This window comes from Prionailurus bengalensis, chromosome X, assembly GCF_016509475.1.
Source record: "Prionailurus bengalensis isolate Pbe53 chromosome X, Fcat_Pben_1.1_paternal_pri, whole genome shotgun sequence".
Lineage (NCBI taxonomy): Eukaryota > Metazoa > Chordata > Mammalia > Carnivora > Felidae > Prionailurus > Prionailurus bengalensis.
The window spans coordinates 13,327,115-13,348,737 of NC_057361.1; the positions used below are offsets into that span (position 1 = coordinate 13,327,115).

The 21,623-nt window shown below is 42.5% G+C and overlaps 1 protein-coding gene across 2 annotated transcripts in view; it reads left to right on the top strand.

The window, feature by feature from the left end:
* TXLNG (taxilin gamma) overlaps positions 1-20,792 on the top strand; it is a 55,075-nt gene extending 34,283 nt beyond the window's left edge. Inside the window, exons 4-10 of one of the 2 annotated variants that reach the window (XM_043570297.1) lie at positions 1,710-1,880; positions 3,112-3,306; positions 6,714-6,833; positions 8,317-8,391; positions 14,188-14,280; positions 16,571-16,666; positions 17,812-20,792. In XM_043570297.1, the coding sequence (XP_043426232.1) occupies positions 1,710-1,880; positions 3,112-3,306; positions 6,714-6,833; positions 8,317-8,391; positions 14,188-14,280; positions 16,571-16,666; positions 17,812-18,126 (1,065 nt within the window). In that variant the 3' untranslated portion in view covers positions 18,127-20,792. The remainder of the gene's footprint in view (positions 1-1,709; positions 1,881-3,111; positions 3,307-6,713; positions 6,834-8,316; positions 8,392-14,187; positions 14,281-16,570; positions 16,667-17,811) is intronic. The other variant, XM_043570298.1, reaches the window with a different exon arrangement.
* The last annotated feature ends 831 nt before the right edge of the window (positions 20,793-21,623 follow it).

A 21,623-nucleotide genomic window follows, 5' to 3' on the forward strand; every position in this document is an offset into this window, starting at 1 on the left:
ACATAAAGGTACATAAACATATAAAGAGATGTTCAACTTTATTAGTGATCAGGGAAATGCAAATCTGGACCACAGTGAGATGCGATTTTATGTCCATTGTAGTGGCATAAATTTAAGAATTCTGGTTGTACTTAGTTTTGGAGAGGATGTGCATCTATATCTACATGAACCTCTTATAAATCGCTGATGGGAGAATAAATTTGCCAGCCACTCTGGAAAACAGTTTGGCATTGTCTTGTGAAATAGACCATTAATCACTGCCTAGCAGTCCCACTCCTGGGTTTGCACCCAGAGAAATTCTTGCATGTGTCTACCAGGAAACACATAGGGCAGTGTTCGTATCATTGTAAGTAATAAAGTCTGGAAACAACCCAAATGCCCATTGCCTTGAGAATGGATCAAATATGTTGTGTGTGGTATATTTTTAAGTGGAATGTGACCAGTGGGCCAAATCTGGCAAGGCCAGTTTTTGTACTGCCCACAGATAAGAATGGTTTTACATTTTTAAAGTGTTTAAAAAAAGAAAATGACACAACAGACACAGTATGTGGCCCACAAAGCCTGAAATACTTACTTTTGGCCATTTACAGAAAAGGTTTGCTGCTCCCTGATCTGGCAGACAATTTGGATGAGTTCCAGCAATCTAATCTACAGCTGTGCTGTCCAAAATGGGGCAGCCATTAGCTACGTGTAGCTATTTAAGCTTAAATTAATTTAAATTCAAGAAAATGAAAAATTCACATCAGTTGTACTAGCCACAACAAAGTCAAAACGATTCTTTAAGGACCACACACAGATGAGATAAAGAGGGGAGAGCAAAGGAATTGTGAGCCCAGGATTCAGGATTGTGATTACCTTGAGTCCGGGAGGGCAGGGGGAGTTTCCAGCTCACGGTGGAGTTACAGATAGTGTGTGCAGACTGGAAGCTTCTTGGAACTGTCACAGCCCACAGTCCATCTACTTTGCAAAAATATTTTACAAAAAGAAAATTATTTTTCCTGGAGGAATTTCTCTAAGGTTGTTTTTAATAGCTGTAAGCCTATGGCCTGTAAGGATGCTTGGAATGTTTTGATAGGCCACAAGGTGTCGCTCTTGCTCTTGAAATTGACTGCATCATTTCCTTCTGTGAAAGGTTCGTAAGGCTGCTGTCTTATCTGTTAGTGTTGATTGAACCTTGAAATAGACTCATTTGCTCCAAACCTAAAATTGCAACAGTTCCCCTCTCACACACAAAAAATCCTGAGTGCTGCTTGTTCTAATTTGGGTAACCATTTCAGTAGAGTAGCTCGTGTGTATTTTTCAGAAAAGTAAAACTCGATGGTGTTGGTTTCTAAAGTTTTTCCAAAAACATTTAAAAATTTTTAATAAAATTAGATTAAGGGGTGCCTGGCTGGCCCAGTGGGTGGAGCCTAAGACTCTTGATGTCAGGGTTGTGACTTTGAGTCCCCATGTTGGGGGGAGAGTTTACTTAAAAAAAAAAAAAAGATGTATTTTTTCCCTACCCTAAATTATTTACTTACTCTCCTATCACAACTGGAAGAGAGACAAGGTTGGCAGAGTAGCATGACACAAAAATAATTTAAAGAAAATCTTGTACTACAATATTTGGTGTTTGAAAATGTATTCCATAGTTCTTACTGTATTTCCTCCAGCCATAAATCAAAGGTTTTCATTGGACTTCCTAATTGTAAAGTGCTTATTAATTTTAGCTGGAGGAAAGCAGGAATGTTCAGAAGCAAATGAAGATTTTGCAGAAGAAACAAGCCCAGATCGTGAAAGAGAAAGTTCATTTGCAGAGTGAGCACAGCAAGGCTATCTTGGCAAGAAGCAAACTAGAGTCTCTTTGCCGGGAACTTCAGCGTCACAATAAGACATTAAAGGTTAGTTGGTTAAGTTTTCTGTTTTTCAAGGGGTACTGACTCTGACGTAGCTTGCTTTATAATTACTGTGTACATATTTAAAATAAATGCTTCTCTCTGCCTGGAGACAGATACCAGCTACATTCTACTGTTTTGCTTGGCCTGATGCTTCTTAATGAACCTCATACCTGGTCATGGGGAATCTAATTGAGATTGATATTTAGACGACAGCTTTCCTGCCTGGAGTCCTGGCTTAGGAAGCTCAGAGCTGCAAGTTTTCTGCTGAGCACTGATGTAGTTAATTACCACGTATGAAAAGTTGAAGTGAAATGAGAAGCTGAGGAGAAACAGAGTTGAGGCAGAGACTGAGCCTGGGAAGGGAAAACACCTGCCGAGCTCCTTAAGGGCTATTAATCAGCTACATTGCCAAACCACCCTTGCCTCCCCCCCCCCCCCCCCCCCCCCACCCAGCTGCTAAGTACTTTTAGAATAGCGCTCAAATCTTGGCTGAATATAAAGGAAGACGGAGCAGGTACCCAAAGATGAATTGGTGCCAGTAGGGGAAGAAGGAAAAAGAGCCAGAGACATGGAGAGGCAGGCCTGCCCTCATGTACAGCTTTGGTACGATTTTGACTAAGCAGGATCTCTCATCAAACTGCCCCAGCACAGCAAATGCCCAAGGCCCTAGAATATAGTTGCACTCAGAAAATGGATCTTCACCTACTGTGGGAGCTGTTAGTTTTTTTGGCTTTTGAATCCTTCCTTGTATTTACATAATCATTAAAGTAGGTATGTTTTTCTTGTAGCAAATCAACATTTTGATTGGACTGATAGCTGTTTAGACATATAGAAGTCTTTTAACACTTGTATCTTAGCAAGTGTTGAAAGTAAGCTTTTTAAGATACAGGTTTCTTTTGTCCCTTGGCTTCTAGGGAGTAGTGTAACCAAGAAGGTAAGCTGCAAGGAGGAGTCTCTCGGCAGGCTGGTTTCAGATACTGCTGTGTAACTGGCCGGGAGGGTGGAGGGAGCTGGCTGTGTGGGGAAGCAGCTCCTTACTTAGCTTTCAGTACAGCGAATTATTCTATCTACTCAGGCAAAGCTGCTGGCTTATTACATGAGAACATTCTGGTCACAAATACAGGGAAGGAATACTTCAGGGTAGCAATAAATGAACCCCTGTGGCAGCAGCTTCTTTTATGAGCATCTTCTCTATAGGTCTATACCATTAACAGAACTTATTTTGGATAATAAGGAAGAAAACATGCAGCAGGCACGAGAGGAGGAAGAAAGACGTAAGGAAGCCACCGCACACTTCCAAATTACTTTAAATGAAATCCAAGCACAGCTCGAACAACATGACATACACAACGCCAAGCTCCGCCAGGAAAACATCGAACTGGGAGAGAAGCTTAAGAAGCTCATTGAACAGTACGCACTGAGAGAGGAGGTAAAGCCATTTTCTGGGTGTAGACAGCTCATTATCAGCAAGGATTTTTCACCATTCACGACTGAAGGAAAACTGCCATCACAGGAGGTTTAGGGACTTCTGTATGCATAGGGGGAGCCGGACATTTCATGGGAGAAGCTCAACCACCATGGGAACAGGAGTCTTGGGGACCATCACTTAGATAGTGGAGAGTCCATGGATTCGGGGAGGTGAGGCAATTTCTTGGAGATGTGTTAAGTACTACTTGACTTCCATGTAATACTAGAAGATTGTGTTTTTAGCATGCAGGTTTTTCCCCTTATCTAGACTAATAATAAATATTTGGCCTCCAAATATGCTGTAACTCAGATATATGTGACAATTTGGACAGTCTATATTACCACCGTATTACACCTGTGTTTCACATTTCTTTTTTTTTTTTTTAATTTTTTTTTTAATGTTTTATTTATTTTTGAAGGAGAGAGAGAGAGAGAGCGTGAGCGGGGGACGCGCAGAGAGAGAGGGAGACAGAATCCAAAACAAGCTCCAGGCCCTGAGCTGTCAGCACAGAGCCCGACGCGGGGCTTGAATTCACAGACCACGAGATCATGACCTGAGCCAAAGTCGGACACTCAACTGACTGAGCCACCCAGGCGCCCCTCACATTTCTTTTTATTTTACTTATTTTATTTTATTAAAAATTTTTTTTAACATTCATTGTGGAGAGAGTGTGAGGGGGGAGGGGCAGAGAGAGAGACAGACAGACAGACAGAATCTGAAGCCGGCTCCAGGCTCTGAGCTGTCATCACAGAGCCCGATGTAGGGCTCGAACCCATGAATTGTGAGACCATGACCTGAGCCAAAGTTTGACGCTTAACCCACTGAGCCACCCAGGCACCGCTCACATTTCTTTTCAAATGGGGGCTTTATACTATGTGAGAGGATAAGAAAGAACCTATTTCTCAACTCTCCTACCCATTAAAGTAAAAAATTGACTGGAAGGATCCATGCCTGCTGATCTGGATCATTGGCCTCCAGCTAAGACTTTTTCAAGCTAGTCAGGAAGTTCACAGGTGCTGTCTGTGTTAAAAGCAAATAGGCGATGGCCTGTTTTCTAAGGTTCCTTACTTTTGGAGGTCAAATGGGCAGGACTAGAGGCATCAGGCTTTTAAAAAGCCTTTGAAAAGCCTTTGAAGTTAGGGAAATGTGCTTCTGTGTGTGTTGTAGCCCTACACAAACAAGTAGATTAAAATAGCTGATTAACATTAAACAATAAGATGAGCACCTCTGTGGGTCACTTTATCCAGTTTTGAAGGCAAAACTTTAGATCATATTAACTTACTTTCAGCCCTTCAGAAGCTGTTATTTAAAAGATTTTTGTTTCTGTTTTTTTTTTTTTCTTTTTTAAATGTTTATTTTTGAGAGAGTACAAGCAGGGGAGAGGCAGAGAGAGAGGATCCAACGCAGGCTCAGTGGTGACAGCACAGAGCCCGATGTGGGGCTCAAGGTCACAAGCTGTGAGATCACGACCTGAGCCGAAGTCAGATGTTTAACCTACTGAGCCACCCAGGCACCCCTAAAAGAATTTCTTTTTAATCACTCTCTCTGCCTTTTGCTTTTTGTTGTTGTTGTTGTTAATGGAGAATTACACACTTAACGGTAGAGAGTATATTACCTGGTTTCAGCAGGTGAAACCATAGTTTCAGCTTTATTCCCATCACCTTGCCCTGGATTATTTTGACACAACTTCAAGGTGTCCTGTTTATTCCATTCATATGTATTTGACGGTGTACCTCAAAAAAGACAAGGGATGCTTTTTTTTAAAAATTTTTTTTAATGTTTGTTTATTTTTGAGAGAGAGAGACAGAGTGCGAGCAGGGCAGGGGCAGAGAGAGGAGGAGACAGCAGGCTCCAGGCTCTGAGCTGCCGGCATAGAGCCCAAAGCAGGGCTCAAATCCACCAAGTGTGAGATCGTGACCTGAGTTGAAGTCGGATGCTCAACCGACTGAGCCAGCCAGATGCCCCATGGGATGCTTTTTTCAAGCACAACCACATTTTCATACCTAAGAGAATTAAAACAATTACTTAACATTTAATATTGAGTCATTATTCAATTTCTGTGGTTCCCCCATGCCCCCCACCCCCCTTTTAAGCTATTTGAATCAAGGTCTAAATAAAGTCTGTTTCACTGGTTGATAGGTCTCAAGTCTGTAACATGAAGATTTCCTTTTCACTCTTTTTCCTTTTTGTAAAAATTTTTTTACTTAAAAGAATTTTTTTAATGTTTATTTTTTGAGGGAGAGAGAGGGGCAGACTGCAAGCGGGGGAGGAGCAGAGAGAGAGAGACGGAGAGACCAAATCAGAAGCAGACTCTAGGCTCTGAGTTGTTAGCACAGAGCCCGATGCGGGGCTCGAACCCAAGAACCGCGAGATCATGACCTGAGCCAAGGTCCAATGCTTAACTGACTGAGCCACCCAGGCGCCCCAACTCTTTTTCCTCTTAAGGGGTTTATCGAAGGAACTTTTTTGTCTTAGAGAATAAATTTTGTATTAGATTATAAACCTCTCAATTTTCTTAAAATTATTCTTTTAGTTTTGTTTAATATGACAGTCTGCCACATTATAGATGTAGAACACTTGAAAATTCTGAATGTTTAAATCACATTACGTGTGAGACTTCCTTATTTTGAATGTAATCAGATGTTCTTTGGTCAGGAAGAGTTACTTTCTGCATCTGAGAAGGGATGTTCTGATGACTTTATTGTACATAAATAACCACCTGACAATTTCATTTGGAAACCATAGCAACCTTTTACCAAATTTTAGTATGTGCTAGGCACCAAGCACCTTACGTAGTGTAACCATTGCACCGGGTCTTACAATTCTGCCGCAGAGTGTGGTTCTCCCCGCTTAGAAGAGGGAACAGAGATTCAGCAACGGAGAGATTTGTCCAGGGCCACACACTAGCCAGAATTTGACCAGGGCCACATCACAGCGTGCTGCCTCCATCTGAGAAATTTGGGGAAATTTAAGATTTGCGGAGAAAAGTACCTAGGAATTATGTGTACGATGCACGGCGTTAACAGTTTGATCTCTTTATCCGTATTCTTCTTGATACACTTTAAGCCTCGTTTTCATCGTAGGGCAGAAATAGGAAGTACAGGTGTGTGGCTGATGAGGCTTCTCGACAGCCCAACTCCAAAAGGGAAGGGGTACAGGGTAGTAGCCAGAAGGCTCCTTTCCTGCAAGTGTGGGAGGGTCTGCAGTGTGATGTAAGGCACACGCTTCTCCAAGCGCATGGACCCGGTGTCCTCAGCTGTGGTGGAAGAGCAGGGTGATCGTGAGCGTGGTATCGTAACTTGTGTTGTTGCCCCATCATTGTGTTCCTGTTTCATTAAGTGATGGAAGAAATCTTACTTCTCCCATAGCATATTGATAAAGTGTTCAAACATAAGGAGTTACAGCAGCAGCTTGTGGATGCCAAGCTTCAGCAGACGACACAGCTAATAAAAGAAGCTGATGAAAAACATCAAAGAGAGAGAGAGTTTGTAAGTTCTCTTTCTTAACAAAAAATTTGTCGAAATTGGACCAAAGCCATTTGAAGCATTGAAACTTATTCTACATTTAATACGGCACCCGGGTCATGCTAACTGGTTTTTTGTTCTAGATTGAGAAGGGCATGTGTGTCTCAGAACGCATTTGGCTTTTATTTCCATTTTTTATACAGAAGATACACTGAAGAGTTTAGACCAACTAGTGGAAACACCTGCACTCATTTGACTTTTCCATGCTTAGAATAATAGTCACCAAGTTCCAGAATTATACCAGTATTTAGCGGTTCAGTTTAATATCAAGCTTACCGAACACTAGTCTCATATATTGTTATATTTTGTCTTTAAATAAGTAACTTGAAAGTAGGGAAACTATTTGTCTACTTATTCTGGCATAATATTCTGATAAAATTTTAACAGAATTCTCTCTACCTAATCACTCAGCATCGTTCCCAGAGTGTATGTTCAGACTATATTTCCCGTCAGTAATTATGAATACCATGGAATCTCACTGGGTATGTACATTTAACACACGCAAATTCGACTCTATATGCTTAACCAAAACCAACCAACCAACTGGGAGATGATTATGGCAGTGAGGACTGTTCCATCCAGCTTCTGCGGAAGTACCGTAGGTGTTGAGGCGAGCCTGCTCTGAAGACTTGGTTCGTCAATGCCCCTCATGGTGTGAACTTACCGTGTTGAGTGTGAGCCTAGGCTTAAGAGAGAAAGATTTTTCATACAGCACGATCCTTCTGTGTGAACTGATAATGCTGTCCTGTGCGTGATGGAAGAAACGGTTGTCATTTCCAAAGCAGGAGTATGAATTTTGTACATTCACACACGCACATGCCTACGTTGCACGTTTATACTTTGTGATTGGTTTAATATCTTTTCCAGGCTTATTTGGACTATGTGTGACATTTTACTTCAGGGACTGAATTTCAACAGTTGTTGACTATGCAACCTCGCTATATAATTTTCCTGAAAACTCAAGTATATAAATTAAAGCGCTCATCCACTTCTCCCCTGCTTTTTAAAAAGTGATCAGAAACTGGTGTCTGATTTCACTGCTTTGCTCCATACCCTTTCGCTCTGCCTCATCTTGGTTCTCAAGGAGTACCGTGGTTTTCTAAGTCACTTAGATAAATGTCAAGATTCTGAGCCCTGTTTTCTAATACCAGACTTGTCTTTTCACCTGAAACATAACAATTTAACCCTGAGTTTTGTAAACCTATTATTAGGCCTCTAGCGGTACTCTTTCTAAGCAGTAAAAGATGATTCCAACATTCCTTAGTGTTAACAAGGGGAACAGATTGAAGACGATAGGTAATGAGCAGTTGATGTAACAAATATTTATAGGCTTGTAGTTTTTGCTAAAAAAATGAGTGGAAGGATTAAGCCAGACTCTGATCATTTGACATAATAGTCATATTTGTAATTACTATTAGTATTCTGCCAGAATGTTTCTGTTTTCTAGTTATTAAAAGAAGCAACAGAATCAAGGCACAAATATGAACAAATGAAACAGCAAGAAGTACAACTAAAACAGCAGGTAACTTGACAGCAGGGGGTAGCGGCGTTTGTAAGAAAAATCTGTGGTTCATTTGATACGTATCTTGAATTTTCTCTAAGATGCTCATGCTTATTCCCAGCCAGAACTGAGAGTAGATCACGTGTCCCTCCTGGAGTTTTCCTCTTCGCTTAGGGTGACCAGCTCATCCTGACTTGCCCAGGACTTTCCTGGTTTTAGCATTCAGAGTCCCGTGTCCCTGGAAATACTTAGGTCTCAGGCAGACGGGGACAATTGGGATGCTGTCTGCAGTGCCCCCTTTCCAGTAGCCCAGGTATTTCCTCCCTTTCCCAGTCTGTTCCCATGTGTGTCTGCTGATTTCCAACTAAAGAAAACCTGAGAAATCTTCAGATTGTAGCTCTTTTGTATTAAGATGAATTATACAAAATTGCTGGTACTTCTTTGACCTACAAAAATGGCAATTTCATATAGTTGAACCTAAAATCTTTAGAATTTTGTGCGGTGAGCACGTAACAGGCAGTTTTAAAAACTGTCAACCACCATACAGTTCTACTCCTAGATAGAGCTGTGGAGGTGGTGGTTTTCATGGGGGTCCTTCCTACTTTTCTTTCTTTTCTTTTTCTTTTTTATTGTTTATTTTTGAGAGAGAGCACGAGCAGGGGAGAGGCAGAGATAGAAAGAGACACAGATTCAGAAGCAGGCTCCAGGCTCTGAGCTGTCAGCACAGAGCCCAACACAGGGCTTGAACCCATGAAGGGCGAGATCATGACCTGAGCTGAAGTCGGAGGCTTAACTGACTGAGCCACCCGGGTCCCCCCTGCTTTTTTCTTTTCAAGTATACGATAACGTTATTGTTAAGCATAGTCACCATGCTGTACATTAGATCCTCAGAACTTACTCATCTCCTAATTGAAAGTTTTTGCCCTTTGACCATCATATTCAGGTATCCCCCTCCCATCAGCCCCTGACAACACTATTCCACTTTCTGTTGGAGTTCAGCTTTCTTAGATTCTGTATGTAACTGAGATCATACAGTGTTTTTTCTCCGTCTGGCGTATTTCACCTAGCATAATGCCCTGAAGGCCCATCCATATTATCACAAACGGCAACATTTCTTTTTTTTAAGTGGCTGATTAATACTCTATTGTGTATATGTACCACATTTTCTTTATTCATCTCTTTGTGGGCACTTAGGTTGTTTCTTTATCTTGGCTATTTTGAATAATGCTGCAGTGAACACAGGAGTGCATAGATCTGTTTGAGATAGTGATTTCATCTCCTTTGGATATACAGTATACCTGGATGTAGGATTCCTAGATCATATGTTGTATTTTTAATTTTTTGAGGACCCTCTGTACTGATTTAATGGTGGCTGCACCCATTTACATCCCCACCAGCAGTGCACAGGAATTCCCTTTTCTTCATACCCTCGCCACTGTTTATTATCTCTTGTCTGTTTTATAATAGCCATCCTGACGGGTGTGAGATGACCTCTCATTGTGGTGTCGATGTGCGTTTCCCTGATGAATCGTGATGTTGGAGCACCTTTTCATGTTCCTGTTGGCCATCTGTGTGTCGTCCTTGGAAAAATGTCTATACAGGCCCTCTGCCCATGTTTAAATTGGACTATATTTGTTTTTTGCTATCAAGTTATATGAATTCCCTTAGATACTTTGTATACTAACTCTTATTGGGTATGTGGTTTGCAGATATTTTTTCCCATTCCATAGGTTGCCTTTTCATTTTGTTGATTGTTTCTTTTGCTGTGCAGAAGCTTTTTTAGTTCAGTGTAGTCTTCACTTACTAATTTTTCCTTGTGTTGCTTGTGCTTTTGGTATCATAACCAAAATTTCCAAGACTATTGTTGGGGAGTTTTTTCAACCTATGTTTTCTTCCAGGAGTTTTATGGTTTTGGGTCTTATGTTTAAGTCCTTAATTTTTGTGAGTAATGTAAGATAGGGGTCCAGTTTTCCCAACGCTATTTATTGAAGAGACTGTCCTTTCCCCATTGGGTATTCTTGGCTCCCTTGTCAAATATTAGTTGACCATATTTGTATGGGTTTATTTCTGGGCTCTCAGCTCTGTTCCATTGGTCTATGTCTCTCATTTTATGCCAGTAGCATACTGTTTTGATTACTTAGCTTGTAGTATACTTTGAAGTCAGGGAGTGTGATGCCTCTCTGTCCAGCTTTGTTGTTTCTCAAGATTGCTTTGGTTATTCTGGCTCTTTTGTGGTTCCATTCGAATTTTAGGATTACTTTTTCTGTAAAAATGCCATTGTGATTTTGATAAGGATTAAATGTAGATGGCTTTGGGTAGTATGGATACTTTAATTATACTGACTTTTGATCCATGAACACAGGGTATCTTTCCATTTTGTGTTCTTCAAGTTTTTTCATCAGTGTCTTAGTTTTCAGCATGTAGATCTTTCATATCCTTGGTTAAATTTATTTCTAAGTATTTTCTTGATTTTGATGCTATTGTAAATAGGAGTTCTGGTTGTTTTTTTTTTCTTTTTGGTAACAGTTTTTTGGTGGAGTCTTCAGGATTTTCTGTGCATAAGATTGTGTCATCAGAAAACAGATATAATTTTACTTCTTCCTTTCTGATTCAGATGCCTTTTATTTTTCTTGCCTAATTACTTTGGCTAGGAATTCTAGTACTTGTGTTAAATAGAAGTGGTGAGAGTGGGCATGCTTGTCTTATTCTGATCTTAGAAGGAAAGCTTGAAACCTTTAGCTGTGGGTCTATCACATATGGCCTTTATTATGTTGAAGTATGTTCGTTCTGTACCCCATTTGTTGAGTGTTTATATCATCAATGGGTGTCGTATTTTGTGAGATGTTTTCTCTGTATCTATTGAGATGATCATATGGTTTTTCTCCTTTATTCTGTTAATGTGAAATATCACGTTTATTGATTTGTGTATGTTGAGCCATCATCCTTGCATCATCACTGGGATGAATCCCATTTGATTTATGGTATGTGATCTTTTTAATGTGCTTTTCGATTTGGTTTGCTAGTATTTTGTTGATTGTTGAGAATTTTTGCAAGTTTATCCATCAGGGATTTTGGCCTGTAGTTTTCTTATAGTATTCGTATCTGGCTTTGATTTCAGGGTAAATGGTGACCTTACATAAAAAAAAAGTTGGGGAGTGTCCATTTTCTTCCGTTTTCTGAAAGAGTTTGAGAAGAGTTGGCATTCGCTCTTCTTTAAGTGTTTGGTGGAATTCATCCATGAAACCATGTGGGCCGAGGCATTTCTATGTTGCTTCCCTATTTTCCAACCCAGACCCCTTAGTTTTGTCCTAATGCAAACCTTTCTTGGTGTTTGTCTTCTGTGGAGTAAGGCTAGCAGACGCTGCCTCCCCACTCAAAGAAAAGATAGAGAAAAGACTTCCTGTGTCTTTATGGACAGGTGAAATTAGGTATTTACCTGTAGTTCACCCTTTTCCAAGTAACTAGATTATATTCAGTTGAAGAAAGTATTACCTATTTTATTATATAATAAACCTGTTTTAATGTAAGGACTCTAAATTAGTTCCAAAATGCATTGATACATTGAGACTGCTGTGAATCTTTATGACCACCTCTTTTTCAATGCTTTTTGTCTTCAGGCCTGTTTTACAGTGTGGTGATTGATACTCATTTCCTATGAAGTTAGACTCAGTTTAGAGTGAAAATTCAAGAAGTCTTTTGAACTTCCCACTATAACTTAGGATTGTGGTAGATTGCTTGTAGGAAATTTGAACCCCTTATTAGCTCCATAAACTCTGCTGTCCGTGTAAGTGGAGAAGAGAATTGATACGGAAAAGGTATATAAAGTCTATCTATGTACAGCTTTGGAAAATAGACTTGAAAAAATTTTTTTAATATTTGTTTTTGAGGGAGAGAGAGAGAAAGAGCGAGCGAGCAGGGGAGGGGCAGAGAGGGACACAGGATCCAAAGCAGGCTTTGCACTGATGGCAGAGAGCCTGACACATGGCTCGAACTCTAGAACTGCAAGATCGTGACCTGAGCCAAAGTCAGACGCTCAACTGAATGAGCCATCCAGGCGCCCCTGGAAAATAGACTTGAGCGTGGGAGTCCCTGCAAAGCACCAGAGGACCCTTCTGTGAAGCTCCCAGGCAGCTCTGATTCTGTTGGACTGTTCTCATTGTAACTTCTGTTTGCGGTCTGTGTCACCCTGGGTCGTGTTATCTGATTATTAGTTTCCTTTGCTGTCACGTCTTCCTTTTCCTAGTCCCTAAATGTGGCTGTCCTTTCCAAGAGTTGGTCTCATTCTGTGTTCTTACCATGTCAGTTTCCAGCATTTGTTGAGGATAGAGTCGAATTGGTGTTTGTTGACCCATTGTTCTGTAATCCAGGCATGTAAGGCCAGGTGTGATGGTAGTTGCCACTTACTAACTACCCAGTGTGGGCCAGCATTGAGCTCTCGGATGGGACAGTCTACCTGGATGTTGCATCTTCAGTAACAGTGGCTGTGGGGGTGCTTGGGTGGCATCGGTTGAGCACCCGACTCTTGATTTTGGCTCAGGTAGTGATCTCAGGATCAGGGGATTGAGCCCTGCGTTGGGCTCCGTGCTGAGCATGGGGTCTGCTTAAGATATTCTCTCCCTCCCCCTTCCCCTCTCCTCCCACCCCCGACCCCTCCCTCCCTCTGCCCTTTTTCCTCCCTCTCTCTCTCAAATAAAAATAAAATAAAAAACCAAATAGAATTTTTAAAAAGCTGTGAACATGCATTTTAAGCTTTTTGAGATTATACAATGCAATAGGGACATTATTATGGTCCTTACAAGCAGGGTAGTTTCCAGTATTTAAAGTGTACTTTGAGCCATGGTCCTCAAGACCCAAACCAGTCAAAATCAAGTAAGTCAAAAACCCCATCCCACTGAATTCTTTCTTTCCCCACCAAACCAATGCTTCACCTTCTGTTTCATTTTCCTGTATATGTTAAGGAAAGAGTTTTCCTTTTTTTTTTTTTTAATATTTATTTATTTCGGGGGAGAGCATAAGCGGGAGAGGGGCAGATAGAAGCGGGCTCTGTGCTGACAGGCTGACAGCAGTGAGCCCGATGTGGGGCTTGAACTTAAATGGTGAGATCATGACCTGAGCTGAAGTCGGATACTCAACCGACTGAGCCACCCAGGTGCCCACCTTTTTTTTTTTTTTTAACGTTTATTTATTTACTTTGAGAGAATGAGAGCATGAGCGGGGGAGGGGCAGAGAGAGAGAGGGAGAGAGGATCCCAAGCAGGCTCTGTACTGTCAGTGTGGAGCTACACACGGGGCTCGATCTCAAGAGCCACGAGATCATGACCTGCGCTGAAAGCGAGGGTTGGTTGCTTAACCAGCTGAGCCACCCAGGCGCCCCTGGAAAGAGCTGTCGTTGATACCAAGCTAAGAACTGTGCAGGTGATGTTCTAAAAGAATGCTCTTTTTCCAAGGACAGTTTTTCAAATCTAAGGAGAGGGAGTAGTTCGGGAACAGTTAGTTGTATGAAATTTGCAGTTCTACCAACCACAGCAGTTTTTATTATAATTGGTGGATTGGAGCTAGTAAATATTTGTACATTTTAAACATTTACTTCTAAAGATGTTTAAGTCCACGAAACTTGCTAAGTTTCAGTGGATCTCAGTGGGTTATGGAACTTGAGCTATCTCTGTCCAGCACCCGAGGGCTGCTTTGTGTCTGCTCTTCCTTCTGTCACTTATAACAAGTAACTAATGCTTAAACATAGGATGTTCTTTTGGAAAGTCTTTTGGGATTTCAAATGGTTTACCTGGAACTCAGAATATTTCATACTTTTTTTCTGTAGCTTTCTCTTTATATGGATAAGTTTGAAGAATTCCAGACTACCATGGCAAAAAGCAATGAACTGTTTACAACCTTCCGGCAGGAGATGGAAAAGGTATTTGCGTATTTTTAGTAGAATATTATGTAAAAGGGAATTAGTAGAAGAAGCTATGTTAAGCATGATCACTGCCTGGACGAGCTGATGCTGTTCTGGTACAGTCTTCATTTGCCCTGTTCTGATCCTCTAGTGGCATCCTGTGTGGTCGTTTTGCCCTTGGAGTGGTAGTCCGTGTAGCTAGTGAGCTCTGTGCTCTTAAATACTAGCTTTATTAAAGTGAATTCCTCTGTCAAATACAATTTGTCATTACACATAAGTGGTTTCTTTTTTTGTTGTTGCGTCTTGTTTTATTCACTCAGGTGACACCCCACCCCTCCTTCACAAAGCTCTGTGTTTTTGGAGATTTTTTAAAGACATCCAAGCCCAGAACACATTTTGGTTGGTTGATTTTATATATATAGATATATTTATATATCTATCTATATATATATTATTTATATTTATATATATACACAGAGAGGCAAACGCATTTATGTATATTTTTATATATATATATGTAATCAATATATATGTGTGTATATATATATATATATATATCAGTGTTTCCACCTTTTTAAAAAATTTAATTATCAATTATCTATTTTAAGTAATCTCCACACCCAACATGAGGCTTGAACTCACAACCCCAACATCAAGAGTCACACGCTCCACCAGCTGAGCCGGCCAGGCGCCCCAGTGTTTTCTACATTTTTAGCTTTTCGTTTTGTTTTAACTATAGCCCCACTGAATTCTTTCTCCTTCGTCCAAACCCTTTCTGTCTTCGGCTTCGGTTTAATTTTCCTGCCCACATCAAGGAAAGCGATATCCTTGATACCAAGCTGAGAACCAGAATATATACACATATATCCCTAAATCTGTCCATTCATTCTCCTTTTACGTGGCATATTCCCCTTAAAATGGGTCCTTGGAAAAGGGTGGCGGGTTGGAGACAAGTACGGCGGCGCCTGGCACTTTGTGAGCATTCGGTGGGTGTGTCATGACTGTGACTGGACCGTATGCAGTGGCGGGGAGTGTGTGCTCCAGGCAGCGTCCCGGTCCCGTGTAATGTGACTGTGGACAGGTGGTTTAACCTTGCTGTGCCTTCCTCATTAAAAATAACAAAAATCCGTATCCTCTGTAAAGCCGAGTAATTCCGACAGTACTTGGCCATGTTAAGCACTCAAATTACCGCCTTCGGGTATTTTTAGACCCGGTAATCTAGGGAATTTGGTGAGCGGTGGATCAGTTCTGCCTGCCAGTCCTCCCAGCTGGGGCTCAAGTTGAGGGGTGCTCTTTCTGCACAGCGTGCGCCCGAGCACGCTGTTCGGGCAGAACCGTTTAAGACGGGCTCTCCAGTCGCTGTCCTCGCTGCTCGTGGCTTGGAGATCACTGTCGGTCAGCACTCGACCCCGGTCTTCCACGAGCTCTTCGCGTGGCCTTTGTCCCACTCTGCGTGGTGTTCGTTTTGTGGGTGACAACCCATCGCCCCGGGCATTGGCTCTGTCGTACCCTTGTTTCCCTTAACGGCGCCTGGCTCAGTGCCTCAGCTGGGGTCAGGGCTGGGGCACGGTCAACAGGACATGAAGGAATCTCGAAAACGGGACTCATTGACAGGCGCAGATAACTCTCATTGTGAGTTTCTGAAAACTGGGTTCTTGTAGTGCAAGTTTAAAAACGTTCCCCTTATTTTTGGAGCCATTTTATTGTTAGCAAAACCTGAAGTCGACCAGTCTCGTGAGGTGTGAGGATGCTCAAAGCCAAGGATGAACTACTTTCATCCTTCTCTCTCACTGGAGTGCTCGCGAAGTTACGCTGCCGATAGTTCCAAAACTGATACGGTCTTGGGGCTTGCGGTACGTCACTAATTCTTCTTTGCGGGGAGCTGTAGAAACCCCTGTGCTTCCAAGAATCAGATGAATTAGTTTAATGAACAGAAGACTCCTAACGTGGACATGTTTTTGTACAGTCTGGGGAGGAGGTCTCTCAGCTGGATTGAGAGACGCACTCCAGCCTAAGCCGAGAATTCAGTGTGGTGTCTGACCGCTTTCTCCATGTGCTGCTGCCTCTGAAATCGAGGAGATTAGATTTGTTTGTCTCATAATGTGAAACCCCTACTTTGGTTCCCGCTGCTGCCGCCCTAGATGCTTCTGAGATCAGCTCTGCCGCCAACGGACGGGCACAGCTGTCAGCTGGGCAAGGCAGGTGCAGTGACGGGGGCGGGGCAGAACAAACTTTTCTGTGGTGGGACAGGGTGTACGGCTAAGAAATGGAACTTAGAATTTACATTTGCAATTGTGTTGATTGCCAGATGACAAAGAAAATTAAAAAACTGGAAAAAGAAACAATAATATGGCGTACCAAATGGGAAAACAACAACAAAGCGCTTCTGCAAATGGCTGAAGAGGTGAGGTGGTTTCCCGTGCGTAAGGTGTGTTTGTAGTCATGGGGACTCGTGGAGCTCAGGCCCTAACAGGGCAGGGGGTGTGTGGGGACACCACGGCCGGAGTCAAGGGCTCTGGCCAGAACCGGGGGCGGGGGGACGGCTTCGCAAAATCTGCAAGTGTCTTTCGGGGTTGTAGGTGGGGGGCCCCGAGGGAGGCCTTAACAGATTTCCTACTACCCACTCAGTCGGTCCAGGCTTCTGCTGGAGATCGCCAGAAGGCATGTGGATTTCGCTTTCTTCGGCAGTCAGTTCTCACACTGGAACTTGCCTCAGATTCCAGCTTGTTAACAAGCTTGGTCTTAAGACCAAGATGGCTAGGTTCCACCCAGAGTTCGGTTCACTAGCTTGAGGAATCAGCCTTTCGAACTAGTCTCCTGGGGCTGCCAGGGCAGGGCCCACCTCCAGAAGCACTGATCGGATCTCCCGGTGCGGGAGTGGAGTACAGAGAACAACTCCAGTGCCTTTCTTTCTGTTTTTTTTCCAGCCTTGAATCTTGTTCTCATCTAACAAAAGAAATGTATGTAGAAATGAGTCGTTTTCTGTTTTTAATCAGGCCCTTAACTTTTTTTATCTTTAGCTTTGTGAGGAGTATCTTGAATTCCCTTAATTGTTGATCGCTACAAAATGTTTTTTTGTTTTTTTAAATTTTTTCAGTGTTTATTTTTGAGAGACAGAGCGTGAGCAAGGGAGGGGCAGAGAGAGAGAGAGGGAGAGAGAGAGGGGGAGACACAGAATCCGAAACGGGCTCCGAGTTGTCAGCACAGAGCCGGCCACAGGGCTCGAACTCGGGAACAGCAAGATCACGACCGGAGCCGAAGCCTGATGCTCAACCGACTGAGCTACGCCAGGCGCCCCGCAAAATGTTGTAAAAAGTGGATTTTGGATATTTCGGGACCCTAGGATAACGTTAACCGTGTTAAATACATTTGGTGCCTGTAGCTAGGTATGTAGTGAAGCTGGCTAGACGGTTAGGTGGTGCTTGAGGAAATGGAGCCCGTTCAAGAGGGGGATTAAACAAGTAGTTTCTGACGGGACTCCGATTTGTTCACATTTTGTATCCCGTAAACTGTACTCCACGAGGTCACAGGAATCATTTTTCCTTACAGAAAACTGTCCGTGATAAAGAGTACAAGGCCTTTCAGATAAAACTGGACCGGTTAGAGAAGCTGTGCAGGGCTCTTCAAACGGAACGGAACGAGCTCAACGAGAAGGTGGAAGTCTTGAAGGAGCAGGTCTCGGGGAGGGCTGCAGGTGCGGACCTAGCACTGCCTGGAACGCAGCCCTGCGCTGCCCCGGTGTCCCCCAAGGAGCCGAACACTGCTTCTGAAAGCGCCCCGGGAGTCTCCCTGGAGGCCGCGCCCAAGGCGGCGAAGGAGAGAACGGCCGTGTCCGCTGGGCCAGGTATCGAGTCCGTCGACTGAAATGAAGTATGATCACTGTATCGAGAGCTATATTTTGTGTATAACTTTCTGTTAGTAGTAACTATTGGTTTTGTGGTGAAAATTTTCTTACTTTTTCTACCATATCTGTATTTTCTTAGAACTACTGGACTTACGTGGTACAGGAGGCTGCTTAGCAGTTTTGAATAGTTTTCCTTCAATACGTTTTCCTCAGCCGTGTTGCACATCTGCCTCATTTCCCTCCATTGGAACGCATGTGACCATTGCTTTGTCCTATCTTCCCTATTCCTTGCACAGAATTATTCTCATTTCACTCGAGATGGGACCGATCATTACAGGGGAACTTTGTTCTGATAATGGTTCCTTGGTGTGAAAACCATATTCATTTAAACATCCTGGCCCCCCCGATTAATATTACTCAAAAAGAAATCAAGATGATTAGCTTTGTCTTAACGGTCCATTTAAATGCCAAGTAAAAATAAAGTAGGGTTGGGTCAGAAACCAGCATAGCATCTTTGATTCAGATTAGCTTTTTGATAATATTTATATCACTTGACAAATTGACATGGCTGCAAGCCTCAAATTATTCAAAGTTTCGGCAGATTATGTACATAAAGGTGTCACTTTTAAAATAGCATATACAGGCAAATCATCGGACAAACAGGCTTAATCTTGTGACTAAAAACAATCCTACTGCTTCGGTTTCAGGTTAGAACTAGAACCAGTGTTTGAACTTGGACCACCTAGACACTTGGACCGCCGTGGAATATGGTCGTTTGTTGGCTTTGTTTGGGATTTGGGTGCACATCCTCCACTTCCCGCAGAAAGCAGCCACTGGTGGTTGTTATTTTAAGCCAGGGAGGGTTCAATTCGCGTGTAGCTGTCATCAAGCGGAAGTCCCTCCTCTGCTGCCGTCTTGCTACTTGAAATTTGGTGTTCAGCTAGTTGCGTGAATCCCAACAGCAGTTCTCCAGGTTTTTAAAAAGGGAATTTTAATTGTGGATCATGCTAACCGAAACATTTTATTTCCAAAACAGAAAAGACTGGAACTCACATTTTTAACTGTGGGAAGACTTGGCAGAGAGTTTTAAGTAGTCAGGATCCATTACTTAGGCTCTTGGTGTGTGGCTCTACCACCCCCTTTTCTTACTTTTAAGAGAAAAGCCAGTATTAATTAATCTAGGTCTCTGCAATTGGCTTGGACTAGGGGAACTTGCCCTCTGAAGCATGTCACTTCTGAATTTGTTCGGCTTTCCTTTGTTGTTAATCATGTTGAGTGTGGCTGAGTTATGCAAATGAGAGGTCAGGTTGCACCATGAAAGCTTGGACTTTGATTTGCATTGAAAATACTTTATGAAATAAAAAGGCTCTACTAGAATGGATGCTCTAGCACATTCCACTGGGCACAACTATCAAACTGAAATTGCTCACTGGACTGAATGAAGTTTGTTCTGTCTAGTTAAAAAGGTTTTCTCTTTAAAATTGTAAAGTCCTGTCACAGTCCTAGTCTAAACTGGGTTCAGAGAATCGAAAGTTGTCTAAAGGAAACTTCCACCCTCAGTCATATGAAATCGAGGGGTCAGACAGTGGAGGAAAAGAAAAGCACAGAGCACATTGTGTCATTACTGTCAAAAGGAGTCGGAAGCAAAAACAAATACCCCTCCTCCAACGGCCTCTTCTTATAAATACTCCTTTCTGCTACTAGATGAAATGTTGGACTCGTTTCCCCTAGAGGAGATGAAGGTATATATCAAATATAATCTACTTCGAAATTAGTACTAATGATATTTCACAAGAACTCTGCTGGATGTACAGCTCTTACTGTTGAAGCCATTTGTGTAGCTCACCACGTTTCTTTGTGGTGCTTGTCCTGTGTGGAAGATGTAAATCTTGGACCTGTTGCATATTTTCAAGGGCTTTATAAAGCAATGTGATTAACAGTACTTGGCCTGCTGCTATTGGCTTACTATGTATTTGTAGCTAGATGCGATCACGGTATTTCAGGGAGGTAGATTCTGCTTGGGATGCACTAGGTGTCTTTTCAGAATCTTGCCTCCCCTTACCCTGTGAATCAAAACAAATGGGACCCTCTGAGATCTCCTCCCCACCCCCAAGCTGTCACCTCACCAGCTCAGTGTTGTGGCTTTGTAGCACGCCCTGTGTCCACCATATTCTAGAACACTGTAATGCTCTTAGGCTGGTCCAGAAAAGGTTTAAGTGTCGAATTCACTTCAGTTGCATTTGTTGCTCCATCCTGGGATCTTATTTCTAGTGGCGGTAGACTCCACGGAGTAGAGAATACTTGGATCATGGACCATTTCACCCTCAGACTCCTAACAGAGTACATTTCTTGGTCTTGAGACCAGTGTTTTTTTAGTTATGTATGCAACTGCCTTTATTACACCTGGTTATCACAATTCAATTCTCAGGTGTTGCAGAAAAATCTACCTCTTTCAGACTGTAGATGGAAATAACTGTGAAAAAAAAAAGATGCAGAGATCTTCTAGTTTGTGCTAAACACACTGCTTTATTTTTTACAGCCCACGTCTTTCATGAGGATACGAATTGTTCAGAGGCAGTCTTGTTTTGCTTTTCAAAGACATTTTGTAGAGATTTTTCACTAATGTGAATCTGATTTTATCTACTCGATTCTGTATAGATGAAGTAAATATGTATGATAAATTTAACGGCTTCTCTGTATTTTGTTCCCCATGTGTCTAACAATGAATGTGTCTGAGGATTCCAAAGACAGCTGTAGATAGTTGGTTTCTTAGGCCTTGGGAAGGATGGAGACTGGGTGGAAGCCTCACTTCGTGTGGCAGGCCTCTGTGTGTACCTTAGCTTTGACTCTAGAAAAATCCTAGAAGTTTAGCTGCTGTTGAGCCCTAAAAAAACAAAACGGTGCATTTCTCCAAGCCTTGACTGCTCCTAGAACATTCCAGGGTGTACCTATTTGAACAAGAGAATTAGGTGTAACAGGCAGAGAAGGAACTTTAATTTTTGACAGAGTCAGCATGAGTGGGAGAAGGGCAGAGAGAGAGGGGGAGACACAGAAGCCGAAGCAGGCTCTGAGCTGTCAGCCCAGAGCCCGACATGGGGCTTGAACCCACAAGCCGTGAGATCATGACCTGAGCCAAAGTCAGACCCTCAACCGACTGAGCCACCCAGGTGCCCCAGGAACTACCTAATTTATGAAGACGAGCAAAAAAGTACTTAAGCACATACAGATATAAGAGGGGCCAGCAAACAAGTCAGGTGTAGTAATTATTTTAGACTTAGTCATTATTTTAGGCTTAACGGGCCACAAAGTCTTTGTAAAAGTCCATTTTCGTTCTTTTAAACAACCTTCTAAAATTAAGCGTAGGGCGCTGGGTGGTCCAGTTGCTTAAGTGTCCGACTTCGGCTCGGGTCATGATCTCACGGTTGGTGGGTTTGACCCCATGTCGGGCTCTGTGCTGACAGCTTGGAACCTGGAGCCTGCTTCAGATTCTGCATCTCCCCCTCTCTCTAAAATAAAC